The sequence below is a fragment of the Cibotium barometz genome, chromosome 62 (assembly GCF_041138505.1).
Source record: "Cibotium barometz isolate CiBa-2024 chromosome 62, ASM4113850v1, whole genome shotgun sequence".
NCBI lineage: Eukaryota > Viridiplantae > Streptophyta > Polypodiopsida > Cyatheales > Cibotiaceae > Cibotium > Cibotium barometz.
This window is the reverse complement of record NC_141107.1, coordinates 16,386,567-16,406,464: the sequence shown is the minus strand read 5'-3', so window position 1 is coordinate 16,406,464 and position 19,898 is coordinate 16,386,567. Positions and strand designations below refer to the sequence as shown.

At 40.8% G+C, this 19,898-nt stretch overlaps 1 protein-coding gene across 1 annotated transcript; it reads right to left on the bottom strand.

The window, feature by feature from the left end:
- Window positions 1-14,162: 14,162 nt before the first annotated feature.
- Window positions 14,163-15,875, bottom strand: LOC147604187 (linamarin synthase 2-like). Its single transcript, XM_086795361.1, has 2 exons — window positions 15,330-15,875; window positions 14,163-15,211 (listed from the first exon to the last, which is right to left on the bottom strand). The coding sequence occupies exons 1-2, from the start codon at window positions 15,823-15,825 to the stop codon at window positions 14,244-14,246; spliced, it is 1,464 nt and encodes a 487-aa protein (XP_086651487.1). The 5' UTR covers window positions 15,826-15,875; the 3' UTR covers window positions 14,163-14,243.
- Window positions 15,876-19,898: the final 4,023 nt, after the last annotated feature.

The following is a 19,898-nucleotide window of genomic DNA, read 5'->3' as shown; positions in this document are numbered from 1 at the left end:
TGAAGGAAGTAATGAGGTTTGTGGGTCAGATCAAATGGCATGCCAGGTACCTCAGATATTTAGCCAATATTTGTGCACCATTGACACATTTAACTAAGAAGGATGTGGCTTTTGTGTGGGCTGAGCCTCAAGAGAAGGCATTTCAATTGTTGAAGAAGATGGTAGCTGTTGCACCAGTTTTGCAGTCACCAGATTGGACTCTACCTTTCCATATTTTTGTTGATGCCTCAGATGTAGCATTAGGGGCAATTCTGATGCAGGAGAGGGTGACAGGATGGTACAGGCCAGTATTTTATGCCAGTCGGATATTATCATCTGCAGAAAGGAATTATGCTGTGACTGAAAGAGAAGCTTTGGGTATGGTATATTCCTTGAATAAGTTCAGGCATTATTTGTTGGGGAACAGGGTAATATTTCATGTGGATCACCAAGCCCTGCTGTATCTGATTAAGAAGCCATTGTTGACAGGAAGATTAGCCAGGTGGATGCTTTTGTTACAGGAGTTTGACTTTGTGATTGTCCATACTCCAGGAAAAGAGCATGCTATTGCTGATTACTTTAGCAGGTTGGAAACTGGAGAAGCACCAAGTGGGGTGGATGATGATCTACCAGATGCCCCATTGTTTGAAGTTCAGGCTGCTGAGTCGGATTCCTGGTATGATCAGTTTTTGACATTTTTAACTGAGGGATTTATGCCAGTAAAATTTACTCCAGATCAGAGAAGGAAGTTTGCTTTGAAGAGTAGACCATTCTTAGTGATTGCTGGAGCATTGTACAAAAAGGGAATTGACCAGGTGATAAGAAGATGTGTACCTGAGTATGAGCAGAAGGCAGTAATTCAGGAAGCACATTCAGGAACAGCAGGAGGACATTTCTCAGGGGATATTACAGGAAAGAAAATATTGCAGGCTGGATTGTGGTGGCCTACAGTTTTGAAAGATGCCCATGAATATGCCAAGAGATGTGTGATTTGTCAAAAGCTTGGACAGCCAGATAATTCAGATAGAATATCAGATCATCCTATTTTACCTTTGGAACCATTTCAGAAGTGGGGAATTGATTTTGTGGGACCTGTCAAACCAACAACTCAAAGAGGTAACAGGTATATCCTTGTTGCTACTGATTATTGTACAAAATGGGCTGAGGCTGTAGCTCTGAAGGATAACAAGGCTGCAAGTGTTGCAAAGTTCTTGTATCACAATATCATGACCAGGTTTGGGTGTCCCGTAGAACTGGTAAGTGATAGGGGAACTCACTTTCTGAATGATGTAATTTCTGAACTGACAAGAACTCATATGATTATGCACAAAAAGTCTACAGCTTATCATCCCCAGGCGAATGGACAAGCTGAGAGTACCAACAAGACATTGGTAAGGATCCTAAAGAAGATTGTGCAGGACAACCAGAAAGATTGGGACTTGAAGCTGGACTCTGCTTTGTGGTCTCATAGAACAGCTTTTAAAGTTACAACAGGGATGACACCATTCAGGTTGGTATATGGATTAGAAGCAGTTGTGCCTATGGAATTTGTGGTACCAAGTTTAAGAGTAACTGCTGAGAAAATGTCTCCAAGTTTGTCAGTGAAGTACAGGAGCAGGTATTTGATGCAGTTGGAAGAGGACAGATTAGTCAGTTCTTACATCACTGAGGTGATTCAAAGAAGAAGACAGGCTTGGGTGAGTATGAATGTCAAATTTAAGGTGTTTCAGGTTGGTGATTGGGTGATGGTGTACAATTCCAGGTTGGGACCTCATCCTGGTAAGCTAACACTGAGATACAAAGGGCCTTATCAAATTGTTGAAGATCTGGGACAAGGAACCTTTATTGTGGCTGATGTTTTTGGAACTAGGGTTGAGAAACCAATTAATGGGTTCAGGTTGAAAAAGTTTCAAGGGAAACCACCACATTTGGATTGGGCAAGTTCAGCATTGGTACAGGTGGAACACGTGAAAATGGATCCAGAAGAAAGTCCGACAATACAGGGATATGGGTCTGCATCGGATTTGGACTCAGTCGGATTTTGCTGGGTCGGATCTCAGAGCGTCGGAGTTTTTGAAAATTTTAACAATTTTGCATGGTACCTTGATTTGAGCGGTGAGTGGACACTTAAGGAGAGTATCATTTCGAGGCAGCCAGATTTTGATCGCACTTTTCGCGCGTACAAGCGTGTGCGAGGTCCTTTCTGTCAAGCGTCCATGCAAGACCACTCGCGCATTTTCTCTGCGTTTTCCTTGCACTCGCCTTTCACTATGCCGAAAGCTAAGAGCTCTGCAGGCATGCAACCACCAGCGGAGGACGAGCAGCGGGATGCTCTGAAGAAGAGGCTTCGTAGGAAGGGAGCAACAATGAGAGTTGATGTTAGCAGCTCTGAGGAAGAGGAGCGTGCGGCTGAGGAAGAAGACGAGGTTCCTACACCGTTGTCTACTGGCAAACTTACACAGTCGCTGATGGATCCCTACACCGATTTCAAAGTAGAGCTAGACGGGACAGCACCAGGGAATACAACATGGTTGAAGCAAGTCGGTTTGCAGGAGTTTGCAGGCTTGCCATGGGATGACTGGAGGAATAACTTCTATGCTAAAAGCCAGGTGGAGATACTCAGAAAAACAAAAGGCGGAATTTCTTCAAAGGTGAGTCTTACTGTGGAAATGGTTGCAGAAGTATTTAAACTACCCTATGTTTCGGATGCTGTGATCCCAAAATGTCTTGATGAAGCCTTGAAGAAGGAATTTGGTCCCAGAGAAGGGGGTAGACAGTATTATATGTTAAGGAATGTCAACTATGCTAGGAGGGAACAACTCAAATGGTATCTTGAAAGAATGTGCTCTATTATAAAATTTGATTACATGTCGAAGGAAAATTATGCACCATTGTCTTGGGCAGAGAAAGGAGAGGAGGTTAGCTGGGCACATTGGTTATTTGACAAGATTCATGGAGAAATATTTGGGTCGGACAAGAGAAAGACACAATCAAATAGCAGGTTGAGTGCTTATTTAGCTGCAATGTTTCAGTATGCACAGAAAGTGGAAGTGGGAGAGATTATGTTGCCAGATAAAGAAAAATACAGCAAAGTAGAGAAAGAGCAGCAGTCTGAGAAGGTTGTAGAGCAGGGGTCGGAATGTGATGAGTTGGAGCCTGACAAGAAGGAGTTGTATCAGAGCATGCTTACAGTTGGGTACAGTCCGACAGAGGCCTTCAAGGTGATATATGGAGCTCAGAAAAAACCGTATGTTGAGGGTGTAGAAGTGCAGACTTTGATTGATGCATCAGGTTCACAAACACCCAAGATGCTGGGGAAGAGTTTTACACTGTCCAAGAAGAGGAAACTTGAATTGGGGGGAAGCAAGTTAGTTGCAAAACTTGAATTTGGAGAACAGGTGGTGAATCAACCAGGGTTTGTTGTGAAGGATGTGAGTAATGCTCAGCAGTATCTGAAGGCACTTCAGTATTTCATAGAGAGTCAGCAGGAGAAGATTGAGCAGCAGCATCTTGTGAATGAGATAGTAACTTCCGAGGATTACCAGGCTAAAAGTGCACAGATGAAGCAGCTTGAGGAGGAATTGAAGCAGACAAAGGTGACGCATATTGCTGAAAAGGCTCAGTTATTGGAACAACATGCATTGGAGATAGCTAAGGTTAAGATGTCTTTAGGAATCTTCAAGGAATGGACAGCAAAAATGGATGATAGGGTTACATCCGAGTTGGACAAATTGGCTAAAGATAATGCAGAAATGAAGGTTGATAATGAAATGATGCAATTGAGACTTCAGCCTTTACAGGTGCTGGAAAAACAGATGTTGATGAATGAAGAGTTGGATGTAAATGGAGTGCTGATGGCACAAGGGGATGTACAGATTCTGAAGCAACAAATGCATAGCACTATGCAGGATTCTTGGGGAATGATCAAGGAGAGGATGTCTACAATGATAAATTATCCCTATGATGTTATGAAAACAGGGTTTGTAACTCAGCATGAGGCAAGATTGGTAGAAGAGGTTGGACAGTTGAAGAAAGAACGTGAGTACTGGATTCAGCAGGTACAGGAACTGAAAGAGATGCAGAGTGTGAAGATTCAGAGTGATAGGACTGTGGAGGAAATGTTTCAGGAACTAGAAGTTCAGGTGGAAGTACCTATTATAAATTTGAGTGTGCAAACATCAAGTCAGAGTGAGCAGCCAGTGGAGACTTCAGTGGAAGATAAATCAGCAGAGAAGACTGAAGTTTTGAAGGAGGTTCCAGTTGTTGAAGGGATGCAGGCTGAGCAGCAAAGTGATGTAGTACCTGACATTTGAAGAAGCAGCATCAAATTTTGTCATGTGGCCAGTCTTTTCTGATCAAGGGATTGTGAATTCAAGTCCGATTTCCTTGAAATCAACCACCGGGCTGTGCCATGTGTTGAACTACAGATAGAATACCTAATAGTTACCTAATAGTTGCTTAGTCGGATATATGTATCTTTGCTGAGTCGGAATTCTACTCAGTCGGATTGTTGATCAGTCGGAGTTTGTTATGATCTGGTTAGTCGGATATCATCTGTTAGTGTCTTGTGACATTCTAGTTACATCCGTCTAAACTGTCTGAAGTCGCCTATTTATAGGGGCTTTGTAGTCGTCTTTTAAAAGAAGAAGAAGAAGGAGAAAGCAATGTACGATTCATCTTGATCAATCAAACATGGTATTTCAGTTCAGTTCTGTTATTCTCTATCTTGTTTAGCAAATCTCTGCTCAATCCGTGTTCTCTATGCTCTGTTTGTGTTTAGCTTGATGTGGGAATTGAAGTTAGTGTTACCTAATGGGAGTGTTTTTGCTGTGTTAGAAGTAGTTAGTTGTGTTGTGTTTGAGAATCCTAAACAAAGATTCAGGGTTGGGGCTTGTGTCTACATGCAGCCAACACATCGAGTGCGTCAACTGGGGAATATGCTACATCATTGGAAGGGGCGGCTACAAGGCTTCAAGCATACTAAGAAAGGAAGGTCTGGTTGCCGTAGTGCAACATGTGTATACCCTTGGAGACCTGTACATTCAAGGCCAACGACCAAGTTTTCCTTCAAATTGTCAGTGTAACATAAACACAGCTTTAACAACATGCTAATATTGGATTTTTTGTTTCAAATTTTCTTATGATTCTCCATTTTCTTATGTCTCTCTGCAGATATTTTTCCCTCTAATTATGTTGAGGAAGGAACAACCATTCCAAAGTCTCACTGGAGTTTTCTATGCTATGCATGCATCCATTAGAGAGGCAATGTTTGTATCTCAAAGCCCAAGTGATCTTGTACAGAACAATATCTTTTTCTTTTCTCACTCATATTTTGTAGATAAAAAACTAAGTTTATTTGGCAAGCTAGAAGAGATCCCCAACCCCCCTCTTAACGATCCCGAATGGCCCAAACCTGATGCTTGGACCATCTTATGCTTAAAGTTTAAGATGGTAAGTGATATCAAGACATCACTCAAGTTTTCAAAGGCATCTAGGTCAGTAGGGCTAAATTGGTTTTGTTCTTTACATGTTTTTGTGCACATGTTCAAGTCCATGCAAATGCACCAAACAAAAACAATGTATATTTGTAAGGAGGTACGGTTTGATCTCATTCAAGGATTACTAGGAGAGGGCTGGGAGGTTAATGAGGGGTCACATCAAGGTGATGTGTACAAGTGCAATGTAGTAGATTCTACAGTGTCTTTCAGGTTCTTGAAGGCACGCTCTATTTTGTACATGCATTTGCACTACCAAAGATGGATGCAAAAGCACAGGACATGGATCCCACTTCAAGCCTCAGAAGAAGAAATTATGCCTATTGAGGTAGCTGTGATGATGCAAAATGGATGGATTGAGCGAGTGGCAGCAAGCAGGCATTGGAGCCTAGCAGACCTGCGTGAACACTTTAGCATCATGGGCTTTGACAATGTGGTCTTGTCAAGTTTCAAGTTGATAAGAAGAAAGGTATATCTGATTCCACTACTACATGTCTAGAGTTAACCCTTACACTTTCTGGTTATTGTGTCACTTTCTATATTTTTACAGATTGGGAAGCATAAGGAGGAGAAAACCATGGTCTCAGAATCATGGCAAATGGGGGACCTTGAATTTTCAGCACAGCAAGGTGCATAGCCCTACCAACACATAGTAGGCATGTGGAAGAGCTTGAAGATGAACTGAGTATATGGGAAAATAGCCTGTGTTTTGATGCACGTGAGGGGAAAGAGTTTCAAAATCGAGGTGAAGGCAACGACAAGCTTTCAAGTCAACAAGGGGATGGAGATCAACATGAAGTAAATGTCACAAGAGGGGCATAAAATGAAGACATCATAACAATTTTAGATTAGATGGCATGTTTGTAATTTTGTAGCAGGCTCTTTTTTAACCAAACTTTATTTAATTGAGATCTTAATATTTTTACAAACTGTAATTTTTTTGTCTAGCAGTCTAGTGTGAAAAGGCCAAACTATAAATTTTAACTATATAAATAGCCAAAGGTGCCTTCTTTCTCATTTTCACGCGATAGAAACCAAGCACGAGCTCACACTATCTCTTTGCATTCACATGGCTACCCACTTTGACAACTTCTGTGAGTTCCTCTCCACCACCCCGTGGGCAGGCAAGAGCAAGCTCCACCACCCTGTGGGCAGGCAAGAGCAAGCTCCACCACCCCGTGGGCTGGCAAGAGCAAGCTCCACCACCCTGTGGGCAGGCAAGAGCAAGCTCTTTGTCATGTTCTCTCGTTAAGTCGACTTTGAAAAGTCGCTCGCCCTTGCGTCCCAACATTATGAGATGCAGATTGCATACATGGAGCAATACTTGGCTCCCCACTCCATCTCCTTTCCCCATTGCCTCAATGATCGATGGGTGCCTGTTGAGCTACTTAAGTGCGTCCCAACATTATGAGATGCAGATTGCATACATGGGAGCAATACTTGGCTCCCCACTCCATCTCCTTTTTCCATTGCCTCAATGATCGATGGGTGCCTGTTGAGCTACTTAAGTGCATTCAACAATATGCCAACCCCTACATCCAGCACCTTGAACGCTTCATCGACATTTGCATCCCCGCAGGAGCTTACTGTACCTTCAATAAGCAGGAGGTGAAGAGGTTGGGGAAGGGCAATTTAGGAACTAGGTTCCTCTCGTGGCTCGCCACTTTTGCGTTCCTCATCAGTGCCGATGAGGATTCGGATGAGGAGGTAGAGATGCCTGCATTGCAGTTGGCAAGGTATTTGAGGGATGACAAGGAAGTGAAGGCAGTAGGAACGAGTGCTGGTGTAGAAGAGCAGCTTGCATCAGAGCACTTTCCAGAGAGTGCACAATCTATAGCTAAATAGGCCACTGTAGTAGAAGATGCGGGGCCATCTTCTCCACATGAGGAGAGCAAGGTGCTGCCAGAGCTTGAGATCAATCTCTTGAGCACCATTGTGGTGGAAGGTGAAGAATACTGATTTCTTCATGACCTTGAAAAGACAACTAGCTTGAAAATGGATGAATGCTTGGGCATTATATGCACGCGATGTGAGGTGGACCTTGATACGTCTAGCCTCGGTCCTCACCTAGATAGTGCTATATTACCCCTTGGAGAATCTATCGCAGAGAGTTGCTTTGGTCAAGGAAACTGTGGTTGAGACTGTGGAGCAAGCCCTAGTTCCAGAGGAGGAATTCACAACCTTACAAGAAGATAAGCTAGAGGCTGAAAAGGATACCCTTGCTGCTGGAGTAATGGAGGAGACCAAAGCACCAAAAAAGGATGAGGCTAAGTCCTCGATTGACCTCTCCGCCCCCACCAGCACTTTGGCAAAAGAAGACATTGAGCAAGAGGTAATAATCGACCTTTTACAACCTAGAAACATTGGTAATTATGTATAGGAAAATATTTTGATTTTTCCTTTGATTGCAAAGGGTGGTTGAAATTGACGCATTTGCTGGGAGAGGCGGTGGTAGCAGAGACCAGACCAAGGTCCATGGACATGATGCAACGTTGGCACACTATCTTGGTCAACTTCCTATGGATGGCATCGCCATTATCCACAGGGACTACACCCCTCAATCTGCCTTCACTCTCTTCTTTTTGAAAGCCCTCTCTAAGGTGCTATGTGTAACCTCTATGGCACAGAGCACCAAATGTATAGTTCTGATTAAAAAATCCCTTGCCTTCAATATTTTTGGTTCTGGATTTAGGGGTAAGCTTCTTGCTCGTATAGGTATAGCCAAAAGCATAGGCATAGAGGATCCTCAAGAAATAGCCCAATCACTCCTTCAGCACACTCTGCCCACCACCAATAACAAGAGAAGCAAGCTCAATATTGTAAGAAAGCTTTTGTAAAGATGATGTATCACTTCTTATTATGAATACAATACAATTTTTGCAAACTTATTTTCATCAAGTATATCATTGTTTTTTCTAGTTTGTACCATTAATGTTTTTGTGAATGCATCAGAAATGACCCTGGGGGAGTAGTGCCAGAACAGTGCAAATTTTGAGCCTGCACCGCTGCTGTAGAGCCCAAATTCGCACTGTTTTGGCACAGCTTTCCTAGCCCTTCAGGAGCAATTCTGATGCATTGGATGACAAATAATGTATTTTTACACATGATTAAAGGTATTTTTATCTTGTAAATTATTGTTTCTCATAATCAATGTACTCAACTTGATTATAAATGCATCAAAAATGATTCTGAGTGGCTGGGGGAGCAGTGGTGCAAATTTTGAGCCTGCACCGCCGTTGCAGAGCCTAAATTCGCACTGTTCTAACATAGCTTCCCCAGTCTCCAGGAGCAATTCTGATGCACTGGATGATAAACACTATATTTTTACACATGATTAAAGGTGTTTTTATCTTATAAACTACTGTTTCTCACAATTAGTGTGCTCAACTTCATTATAAATGCATCAGAAATGATCCTGAGTTGCTAGGGAAGAAGTGCCAGAACAGTGCGAATTTTGAGCCTATATCGTCGTTGCAGAGGCCAAATTCGCATTGTTCTGGCACAGTTTCCTCAGTCCTCCAGGAGCATTTCTAATGCCTTGGGTGACAAACTAGCACATGATAGACACTCCATATTCAACAAACATGATGAAACCAAGACATTGTAAGAGAAACTTAAAATTTTAATTATCAGAAGGTTACAAATGAAAGCCAGATAGGCTTGTTACAAAGGGGGGTTTTAAAAAAAAGAGTTACTTCAGAAAAAAGGTTATCTAAGATCGCTAGATCGTGTCTTGCTCACCTCGAATGCACCGAGCTAGTTGCATGTCCTTGGCTAATATGGTAATCCTCTTTGCATGTATTGCAAGGAGGTTGGTGTCTTCAAAAAGCCCAACAAGGTAAGCCTCGAAGGCTTCTTGCAATGCTTCAAGGGCAATCCCCTGCACACGGAACTCTGTTCTATATCGTTGGAGAATCTCCTTCACTGTGCAAGCGAAAGGGGCTCTTCTTATCATCCTCTGATAAAACTTGATTTCTTGTAGAGCCCTATGCCCTTGGCGCATCCTTCTCCTTGGAGCTCTCTGTGTTGTGTTAGTGCGTTGGCGAGGTTGGGACTTCCTTGGCTTGAAGAGCTTGACCTTTCTACGCTTACGCGCACTTGCAGGAACCTCCTCTTGGTCTCTCTCATAGTCTGAATCCTCCTCCTCCTGTTGCTGTGGTACCTGTGTATCAAGTTCCTCCCAGGTAGGTAGGGGACCCTGTCCTAGTAGTAGGGTCTTGCCACCTATATGGTGCTGCGCAATGTAGGAATGTTTTCACCAACCCAGTCGAACTGCTCATCATCGACCTCTCTGTCTTGATCTCTCGGGTGGCTGCATTGTGGGGTCTTCTTCACATGCTTGCTCCCACTAGAAGGGCCTACATGTGTGTGCGCCGGTGTTGCTATGGGAGGAGGGTTGGACTCTGGTGATCCCATTGGGCGTGTCCTAGAATCCAAGGGGTCACTCTCTTCCGTGGTGTCGCTAGTATGTGGTCGTTGGGTGCCTTCTTGTTGCACTGTGTTTTGTGAAGGCATGGTAACACGTGCGGTGTTCTTGGTGCATGCCATATCCATGTACGACTATGCTAACGTGGTGATGTGTTGGTGTCCTTACGTGGGTGTCTATATAGATCTTGAGCTCAAGCTCTCTTAAAAAAGTGAAATGAAAATGAAGTGAGAGAAGGAACTATTAATAGTTTTTTTTAAAGGGGAGAAAAAAACCTAACTAAACTTATTTTCTTAGCCTTATTACATCTAGATTTATGCTGTGCGTGCACAACCCAACGCCTCCCTTGTCTCCTCATTTGTGCACGCCAAGCACCATGCCTATGGGGAGCATTGGTCTGCAACCATTCAAGCCAAGCATGACTTTTTGCAGCCTTGCGTGCCTCTTGCGCAAGCTTAGATTGTTGGGTCTGCTCCCTAACCAATACTCTTCCAAAGGTTGTGCGATAAAACCAATTGAACATCTCTTGTAGATAGTTTGTACATGTTTCTCCTGCAAAAGCTCCACCTCCATGTCTTGTATTTTTGAAATAAACCCCTCTTGCTTTATAATGTGATTTCTCCATCCTTTGGATACTCCACATGTTGAGCGATCCATACTTGTTCATGAAACACACACCATGCGCATAAACTATGTGCTGTACACATGAATAGAATTTAATTAGAAAAAGTCAAGGTTAAAACACTAGTTTATTTTTTTACTGTACAACTTACCATATAGTGTGTTACTTTACTCTCTCCCCAAGCACCTAGCACACTTTTGGTAAATTCTATGATATGTTGTTGGAATGATGCTCGTTCTTGGGCAGTTGTGCGTGGGCAGTTGTGCGACTTTGATTCATAATGCGAACCATGTTATTGAAATTTATCCAAAGCTGTTTGCGCATATTTACAAGAGCTGGCATTGGACAATCTACATTTGTGGTGATTGCACACAGGTCTCTCCAGAGTCCCCAAGTCTTCTTTGAATTCTCTATGTTTGCTGGCTTCTCCAAAAATCTCCTTGCCTTTGATCCAGTCATGGAGACCTTTTGAGCAACCTCGTATGACATACCAGAGGCCTGCTTATTCACTTCAATTTTCACGTTTCCACCATGGCAGTCCAGAGAATTCAAAAGATGCTCTAATTTACCAAGGGCTGCAACTTTTCTCTCTTGTGTAGGCATTGTGAATGCATAATCGATATGGCACTTAAGCAATCGATCAAAGATTCTCATGAATGCATGAAGTGTGCAAAAGTGAATATTCTTTAGTGAAAAATTAATGATGGGGCTCCAATTTGAATTTCTGTTTGGTTCTTCTAGCATATCATGAGACATGACACCTTCCACCCATCTTGCATTTGGTTGTTCCTCATCTTCATCATCAGTTAACTCGGTTGGATCTACTGCATCTTCTTGTTGCTTCTTTCCATTCTTGGGACCTTTCGAGACATCCTTCCCAACAGAACCAACCTTCTGTATACCTTTTCCATTTGTCTTTTTCTGCCTAGGAATATCAATCTGAGCATTGCAGTATGGACAAGGCCATCTTGATGTCACACCTTGAGCATAACCCATCATGCATTTAATTGTCTTCAAATCTCCCCCAATATGCCAATCCACCTTGAACTTTCCTATGTTTTCTACATCTAAAAGTTGACCATCAATTTGCTTTTTGATTACATCTGTTATCCAGGGAGTCCTTTCAAACATCCATGTCAATACCTCATGTGTCTCCTTCGGTACCTCGAATGCACCAAGCCACCAGACCTCTTTCTCAGATTGTACACTAAAACTTAGTTTGGTAGTCTCTTCCCATGCACAGATCATGGCCTCATTCATGAGCGTAATGCTCATACGTTGCAGCTTCCGACCTTTCACAATTTGGCACTCATCTAGCTTGAGCACAAATGAAAGTGTGCTCCCCAAAATTGTAAATAAACGATAATTTACAATATTCAAAACAAAATAATCATCTTCATTTTCTACTGAAAAACATGAATAGTAGCAATTGCAAGTTTTCACCTTCTGGTGAAAGACCATAGAACTTCACCATAGCTTGTTGTAGTCTCTCAATGTGAACAAAGATGTTATTGTAAACATCATAGTGCAATTCTGTACTTGTTGTCTTGATTTTCTTTCTGCTCGACCCTGTGTCTAATGTTAGTGTGCCCTCAACATGATAAAACTGTCCTATAGCTCACTGCACATCATCATTATTGATACGCTTGACATTCTGAATCACCTTGAGTGTAGGAAATAAAGTGCCAGTGATTCCTTGTCTTAGAAATGCATCTTTTACAACCTGACGGATTGCTTGGTACCCTTTCATGTTGATTGCAGCCGCATCACAAGCATGTTGAATTAATGAAGAATCGATGGAGGTGATAATCTTGCTCATTACATTGCTGACAATAGCTTGGCGTATTTTAGGATGATGAGGGTCAGTAATAATTGAGAGAATATCCTTGGTATTCAGAATGGCTTTGACCAAATCCTTCCATCCCTCTTCATTAGAACCACACACCTCTTGCAGAAAATTTCTGGCAGAACACAAATCATGACTATTTTGTTTAAATCACTGAGTGAAAGTTTATGTTACTTACTTTGTTGTACGAATCCTTTTCTTCCATGCTCCACCTTTAAACGCAAGAGATTCTATACCAGCCAATGTCTTTTTGCATTCACGAGACGAGCACCATTTAGCGTTGCTTTGAGTCGTTTGATAAGTTCCTCTAGCCTTTGAATCTTTGCATCCTTCTCCACATTATCTACGAGGATCTCTTTCATTTTATCTGATGATGTTTTAAGTCCTTCTTGACATTGTAAAAGGCTGAATTGTGATACTTGCAATTGAGATTGGAGAATATGGGTTTGCCAAGCTCCACTTGTAGTTAATCTTCTGTAGTATCCTAACAAGCCAAGCTCTCCTTCACCAACAAATTGCATAAAAGATGATAAATTGCAAAAAGGAGGGTTTGCTCTTAATGGAGGGTCAACTGGATAGAGATGCCCATCAACCCAAAGATCTACATTTTTCTCCTTAGCTATCCTATGAGCTTGGACAGATTGTGCGTCAGTAGGATGGGTTTTTTTAGAGTTGTCATACTCTTCAGGAATACGAATGTGTAAATCAACCTTCCGTTTTCTAGCTTCACAAGGGGCTACACACACAGCTTGCAAAGGCTCCATAGTAGCTAAGCAGAGGAAGAAGCTAAAACAGAGAGATCCTCATAGGGAGAGAGAGAGAGAGAGAGAGAGAGAGAGAGAGGGAGTGAGTGAGAGAGTCTGTTAAAACTTTGCTATTGCATGTTTAATACAAATCCATTTTTCTAAGTAAAAAATGATATTTTTGATATACAAATATACTAACATGGAGTTTTTCATCAATAAATTATATTTATGAGAAAATTTAAAAAATAATAATTTTTAGGGTCTCCACAATTTCGGGATCTGACAATTAGTTATGTTTATGGGGTTGTGGGGACCTGACAGTTAGTTATGGATGTACTGGCTCCTAACAGGCTTCTGACGTGACCCTTGAATTACAAGCTTTTTTGAGAGAAAATTGTATTTTTATCATACATATTGGTTGGGTGGTGTTTTTTTCACCTCAAAATGTAAAATAAAAAATAAAAAATAAAAAAAAATTCACTTTTTGGGACCCACCTAAATATGAGAATGTTTTGCTGATCTAGAAGGGAAATATGGTGGGAGTTAATGAGAAAGGAGATTTCAAACTGACAAGAAAGATTCAATTTATAGAGAGTGAAGATAAAAAAGTCAAAAAGTAAGAGAGAAAGTATGAGAAAAGTCAAAAAGTAAGAGAGAGAGAGTATGAGAATATTCCCTTTAAAAAGTGAAACTAGGAGCGTTGGCTGATGTGGCAAGGCAAAAAATAGGGATCATCATAGCCTTTGTCTCCCTTAAGCCCAGCTTTTTAAGCTCTAATCTCTTAAAATTAGAAATCTTTAGAAGGTCTTTTTTGGGTCCAAAAAATTCCTAATGTCAAGAGAGACGTTGATCGATAACTCATCTGAATGCTTAGAGTGGCCGTTAAAGTGTAAATTCATATACTTTTATAAAATTGCACAATAATGTTAATTCTTACAGTGGCCGTTTAAAGTGTAAATTCATATACTTTTATAAAATTATACTATAATGTTTTTTTACCAATATATATATATATATATATATATATATATATATATATCAGCTGATTTATAAAATTGGTACTATAATGTTGTTTGGTGTGATGTTGTCGTAGAGATAGAGTTTAGGTAGAGTTTTTTTTTTTTTTGGTTCAACTATAGGAACTGGCGTGTGCTAAGAGAGTCATTGCCTTCACGAAATGGTCTAGATTTTGGCACGAAGATCCGCCCTCGGCCACAGCAGCTTTTGCGAGTTGTTTCATCCGAAGGGCTTGCTGCTTGAGCTGTTCTCCTTGTGGGCTGGCCATGAGGGCCGCGATAACTCTTGCAACCTCCTCCTTTGTAACCATCAACGTCTGGCCGCCATCTTCAGCCTCTTCCATCTTGAACTCCATGCCAATCTTCCAGATGTCCACCACGTACCTGGCATTCATACATTGCTCCGCCAAGGGGCCTGGCCAAGCGAGGATGGGAAGCCCGGCGCTCATACCCTCTGTCAGAGAGTTCCAGCCGCAGTGGCTCAAGAATCCGCCCACGCTGGGGTGGGAGAGGACGAGCAGCTGAGGTGCCCAGCCCACCACAAGTCCTCTGTCTTGGATTCTCGCTTGGAAGGCGTCGATCTTGGAACGGATCGCCGCATCGACCTCGCAGCGCAGCACCCAGAGGAACGGATGCCCACTCGCCTCCAACCCCAAGGCCACATCCTCCACCTGCTTGGGCGCCATGTGAAAGATGCTCCCGAACGAGATGTACAGCACCGAGTTCGCCTCCTGCCTGTCAAGCCACTCTTCGCAGCGCTTATCTTCCGGCCACAGGCTCGTCCCCACCTCCGCTGATGTCCTCATCTCGCCGGCCAGATACGATGCAGGCAGCAGCGGCCCTATAGGCAGGAAGCACCGCTGCTGCAAGTGCTGCTTCATGAACTCGTCTGCTGCATCCTTCTCCAGCTCGTAGATGTTGTTCCCAAGGTTCCACTGCGCCTTTGCAGGCTTCTGGGTGAAATGCTGCGCGCACCAATGAAAGAAGAAATTCTCCGAGTGGAAGAATGAGATGAGGTCGGAGGCACGCAGCGGCGGAAGGCCAGGAATGCACGTAACGAGTCGTGACCGATCTTCGCTGCCTGAGAATGAATCGAAGAGCTAATTAAATGAGCTGCGCAGATTAACTAATGCAGTAATTAGGTTATGAATCCTGAAACACATTGATGAAAGTGCAGGCATCGGGCCGGGCTGGCTCACCTTTAAACGGCACTATGCCTTCGGTAATCAAGAGAGCTTGGAAGCAGTAAGCCAGATTAGCGTGGACGGGCGTGGTCCACAGAGTCACTCCAGGGAGATTCACCGCCTCTGCTACATCTTGCATCCAGGAGCACAGAAAGTCTCCGATGATGCAAGTGACGGGGATGGAAGAAGTGGCGACGATTTCTTTGATGAGCGTCTCAAGGGGAGTCTGCAGCCGGTCGACGGCTTCCATGAACTCGATAACATCGTCGTCGTGGAAACGGCCGTGCTGGGGAGGTAATCCGTCCGGGATCGACACAAAGTGTAGATTCGGCAGAGACAAGAGAGCCTCGGAAGCTCCGTTCTGGAGGATGCGCAGGTGGTTGTACTCCGTGTTGATGAATGTGATGTGGAAGCCTCTGTCTAAAAGGCGCTTGGCGAGCTGCATCATGGGGTTGATATGGCCTTGAGAAGGATAGGGGAACATCACTGCGTGGACGGCGGTGGTGGCCATGGGAGCTCAGCGTCGATGATCTATTTAGAAGGTCTTTTGGTCTCTAACGAAGTGACCCACGAGAGAGAGAGAGATTTGTGTGGCTTTTATAAAGACACTAGCTTGGGCAAAGTGGATGCTAATCATAGTTGGTTGGTATCATGTACATTAATATTAAGTATTGTATGAGATTATGTGGTAATATAATCCAAAAAAAGTGGATGCTAAATATAGTTGGTTGGTATCATGTACATTAATATTAAGTATTGTATGAGATTATGTGGTAATATAATCCCAAAAAAAAGTGGATGCTTCTAATTGGTATGTATATTAATATTAAGTATTGTTCTACACCCATGATTTGGAGCATATTTGTGATTTCATTCCCATCCCATTAGAACCAAGATTTGTGACTTTATTTCATACCACTTTAGAGAGCAAAGACAACGACAATACACCTCCATAAATCACAGGGGTTGGCACTTTCATTATTTGAGTTTTAAACAGTACAAAAATAAGAACCTTCTGATTCATTATAAGTACATGTGGACTTCACTTACTAGTAGTCGATGAAAAAGTTGTGTATTCAAATAAACATGCTACGTAAAAGTCACATATTCTTGTAAAGCCTATCCTTTTGGTTCACTTTTTTTAATCATTGTTTACATACACATAAGAGAAAAAAAGTATGATACTACATGCAAGCACTCAACACGACTTAAATTTATTAACCAAAGGTTAAGTCTTTGATAAAACTGTATCAATAATATAGAGAAGCTAGATATGGCATGTGCACCATGATCAATGTTTCTTGGTCCCCATATAAGCAAAACCATAGTGTTACAGACTTGGCACTCTTTCTCTCTAGAATTCATAATTTCCAAGGAAGGACCTATCATGATATTTGAATAATAATTTAATAGGATCTTGGAAAAAATTTGTCCCTTTTTCTTATCTTAAGTATTTACATGAGGTTAGTGTGACTATTGTTCTTTTTGCCTTTTTCCTTTTGAAACATTTCTCCTTGTCTTCTTGATATCATCACATACATGCAAATAACAAACAAAAAGTTAAGTAATGCCTGTAATCAACACAACTTTAAAGAGTGACATATTTTTTTAAATATAAATGGGCACATGTAGAGAAGCTTGGCATGCCCCATGCATGATCTATGGTTTGTTTAATTAAGAACTAGTAGTAATAGATCCCATCATCATATTTAATGCATCGTAAAAATTTCCTTCAAGTGAAAGATTTAACTAAGACTTAACTATAATTAAATAACTAAGTCATTTCACTTCAAGCATCACACTTCAAAATGCTTCTTAGTATATAAAAGAGTATATCTAGTGGGGGATGGAATGTACAAAGATAAATTTTTGCATTATTTCAAACATAATAATCACATTTATGATTGTTTATCTCAATGGTAAGTGATAATGGCAATAGTAAATGATGCTTTTATATAATTGTATAGATTAGTCCAAAAAAATAGTGCCCCTTGATGATCACATGTGACTCTTAAGAAACGTGTTATACTTAAAGCCACAAAAATTGTAAAATTATGGTGCACTACTTCTTCAAAAAGTATAGAATTCTTTTATTTTGGTGAGATTATTGTTCAATGGTTGATAATAATAATTAATGTTTACTGGTCATGATCATGATCAATGTGGGGCCATATACATAGCTTCATTATGAAGGCTAAGTAATTGAAAGTGAATCCTAGCCTAACAAGATCTTAATGATGAATGAAGGCAATATGTCAACATTGAGTACATTGAATTACATAATCTAGAAGGATACATAGTCATGTGTAATTTGGCAATACATTCAAAATATATGTGTATATGTTAGACCCATGAGGAGCAAGTGAGGATCTCATGGTGCACTAAGTAGGTCCTAGAGCTATTTAAGCCCTTGACCCCATGATGAAAGAGTAGGAGGTAGAGCTATGTCACAACAAAGGGCCTTTGGCTCCACACTCACACCTTAATTTCCCCACTTTCCCATTATATCTTGATCCCTACTATTAACATCTAACACTTCTTGCCTGCCATGTTGGTTTACTCCCATATTGTAAAGAAAAGTGATACCATGTGTTGCCACATATGCTGAAATTGGTTCTAACTATATTAGAGGCCTTTTGTGATGAATTTATTATGATAATTAGGTCTAAGTACATCAGAAGCATTTTGTGATAAATTTATTATGATAATTAGGTCTAAGTACATCAGAAGCATTTTGTGATAAATTTATTGTGATAATTAGGTCTAAGTATATTAGAAGCCCTTTGTGATGAATTTATCATGATAATTAGTTCTGAGTACATTAGAATCATTTTGTGATGAATTTATCATGATAATTAGTTCTGAGTACATTAGAATCATTTTGTGATGAATTTATTATGCTATGAACAAATCCTTAATAGATTCAATTTGAGGATCACCTTAGAATAGCTTCATAAACTTTGAATTAAATATGAATCCATTTGAGGCCATTTTTATGTGTTAAGAGTCACCTTCAAATTTCTAAAAAATAACTAGAAAAAGGAAAGGTGCTAGTAACAAAACAAAAAGGGCATAGCTTATAATGCTATCTCCATTAAATCTCCTACTAATTGAATTTTTATAAATTAAAGGTTTAAAGGATGACTATGGGAGATTAATTCAATTTTAAGTGTGAACATATAAATAATTTTTGCTTGTAGGCTAGGCCTTTACGGGATTGTACAAATGTGAGAGTGAGGTATTTTAGTATCCAAAATGTGAGAGTGAGTCTCTTAATATCCGAAATGCCTCTCTAAAGTTTACTTAGGATTTACAAGGTTTCTTTTTTGTATAAACTTCCATATATAAGCCTCATTCCTATATCATTTTCACACACCACTATTCACACTTTCAACCATCACGCCAACCTAGGACCTCCCTTGTCTCTCTTTGAAGTGGAAAAAGAGGCTAAGTTTTGTGGGTGGAATAATAAAAGAAACTTTCCAATTTAATACACTTACTTAGACTCTAACTTCAAAGGAAACCATTAAACTTTGAGCATACTACCCAAAGTTTTCCATAACTTTTTATAACATTTCATAAACCTTTGTACATGAGTCAAATGAGCATCTTTGATTTTAGACAAAATGGTTGGGAAGATGTATACATTAGATCAAATTCCATAGGCCTTTTGACTTCCTTCATCCATGACTACCTTGTTCCATTTGAAGGCCCATGTACATGTTAACCCAATAAATGGTAATTAAAGGTTAACAATGGTCAATGGTAATTAGAGGTCAGCAATGGTAATTAAAGCTCACAGAGTTGTATCATTGACTAGTTTCAGATTAAAATGCTTATTTCCTAAAATTAGCCACTTGTGGATGTCTGAGAACAATCATGGAAATGGTTAAAGGGCCACTCAAGGTTTAGTTTTTCCTATAAGGATTTGTATTAAAGATTAACCACTCACACTAAAAAAATAAGTTCATGTAATCATGTAATATATATTTGCCATTTAATTTTAGTTGGTTTTCAAGTGAAATAAGCGTGTTTTCCCTTGACGACATGGCCGCAGAATGTGTGTAGTCTTTGTAAGTGACTTGTTGAGAGAATCTTTGTAAGTGACGTGTTTTTCACTCATTCTCAAGAGCATATTGCTCACTCCCTTTGCTAGACGATGTAAATTTTCCCAAATCTCACATGTAAATTTTTATACCAATACAATGTTGAAAGTGGGTTGATTTATAATCTAGAAAAGAGGAGGGCCAGAAGGGTGCGAATAAGGGTTGTTCGAGGGCCCCGCATAGGGCATTTTTGCACCCTTCTGGCCATCATGAAGAAATATGTGCCTTTAAATTTTAGTTGGCTTGAGTTATACCACGTTCGATTTTAAGGGATTTGAGTTTTAATTTTTATAAAAAACCTTCAAATTTTAGGAAATAAACTACAAAAATTGAGGTTGAAGGTTTTTCAAATTGTTAGGAAAAATGGTCCTATTGCTCGAAGAAGTCCTCTGTTTCTCTCTTCCGCATCCACCCCCATCTCCACCTATCACCACAAGAGAATGTGCCACACAAGAAAGGAGGGCCAGAGGGGTGCAAA

What these genes read in the sequence shown, in the direction of transcription:
- LOC147604187 (XM_086795361.1), bottom strand. Translation starts at nt 15,825, where the DNA reads ATGGCCACCACCGCCGTCCACGCAGTGATGTTCCCCTATCCTTCTCAA. An exon ending in AGGCATAGTGCCGTTTAAAG is followed by an intron (nt 15,212 to 15,329) that starts GTGAGCCAGCCC and finishes ATTCATTCTCAG; the next exon opens with GCAGCGAAGATCGGTCACGA.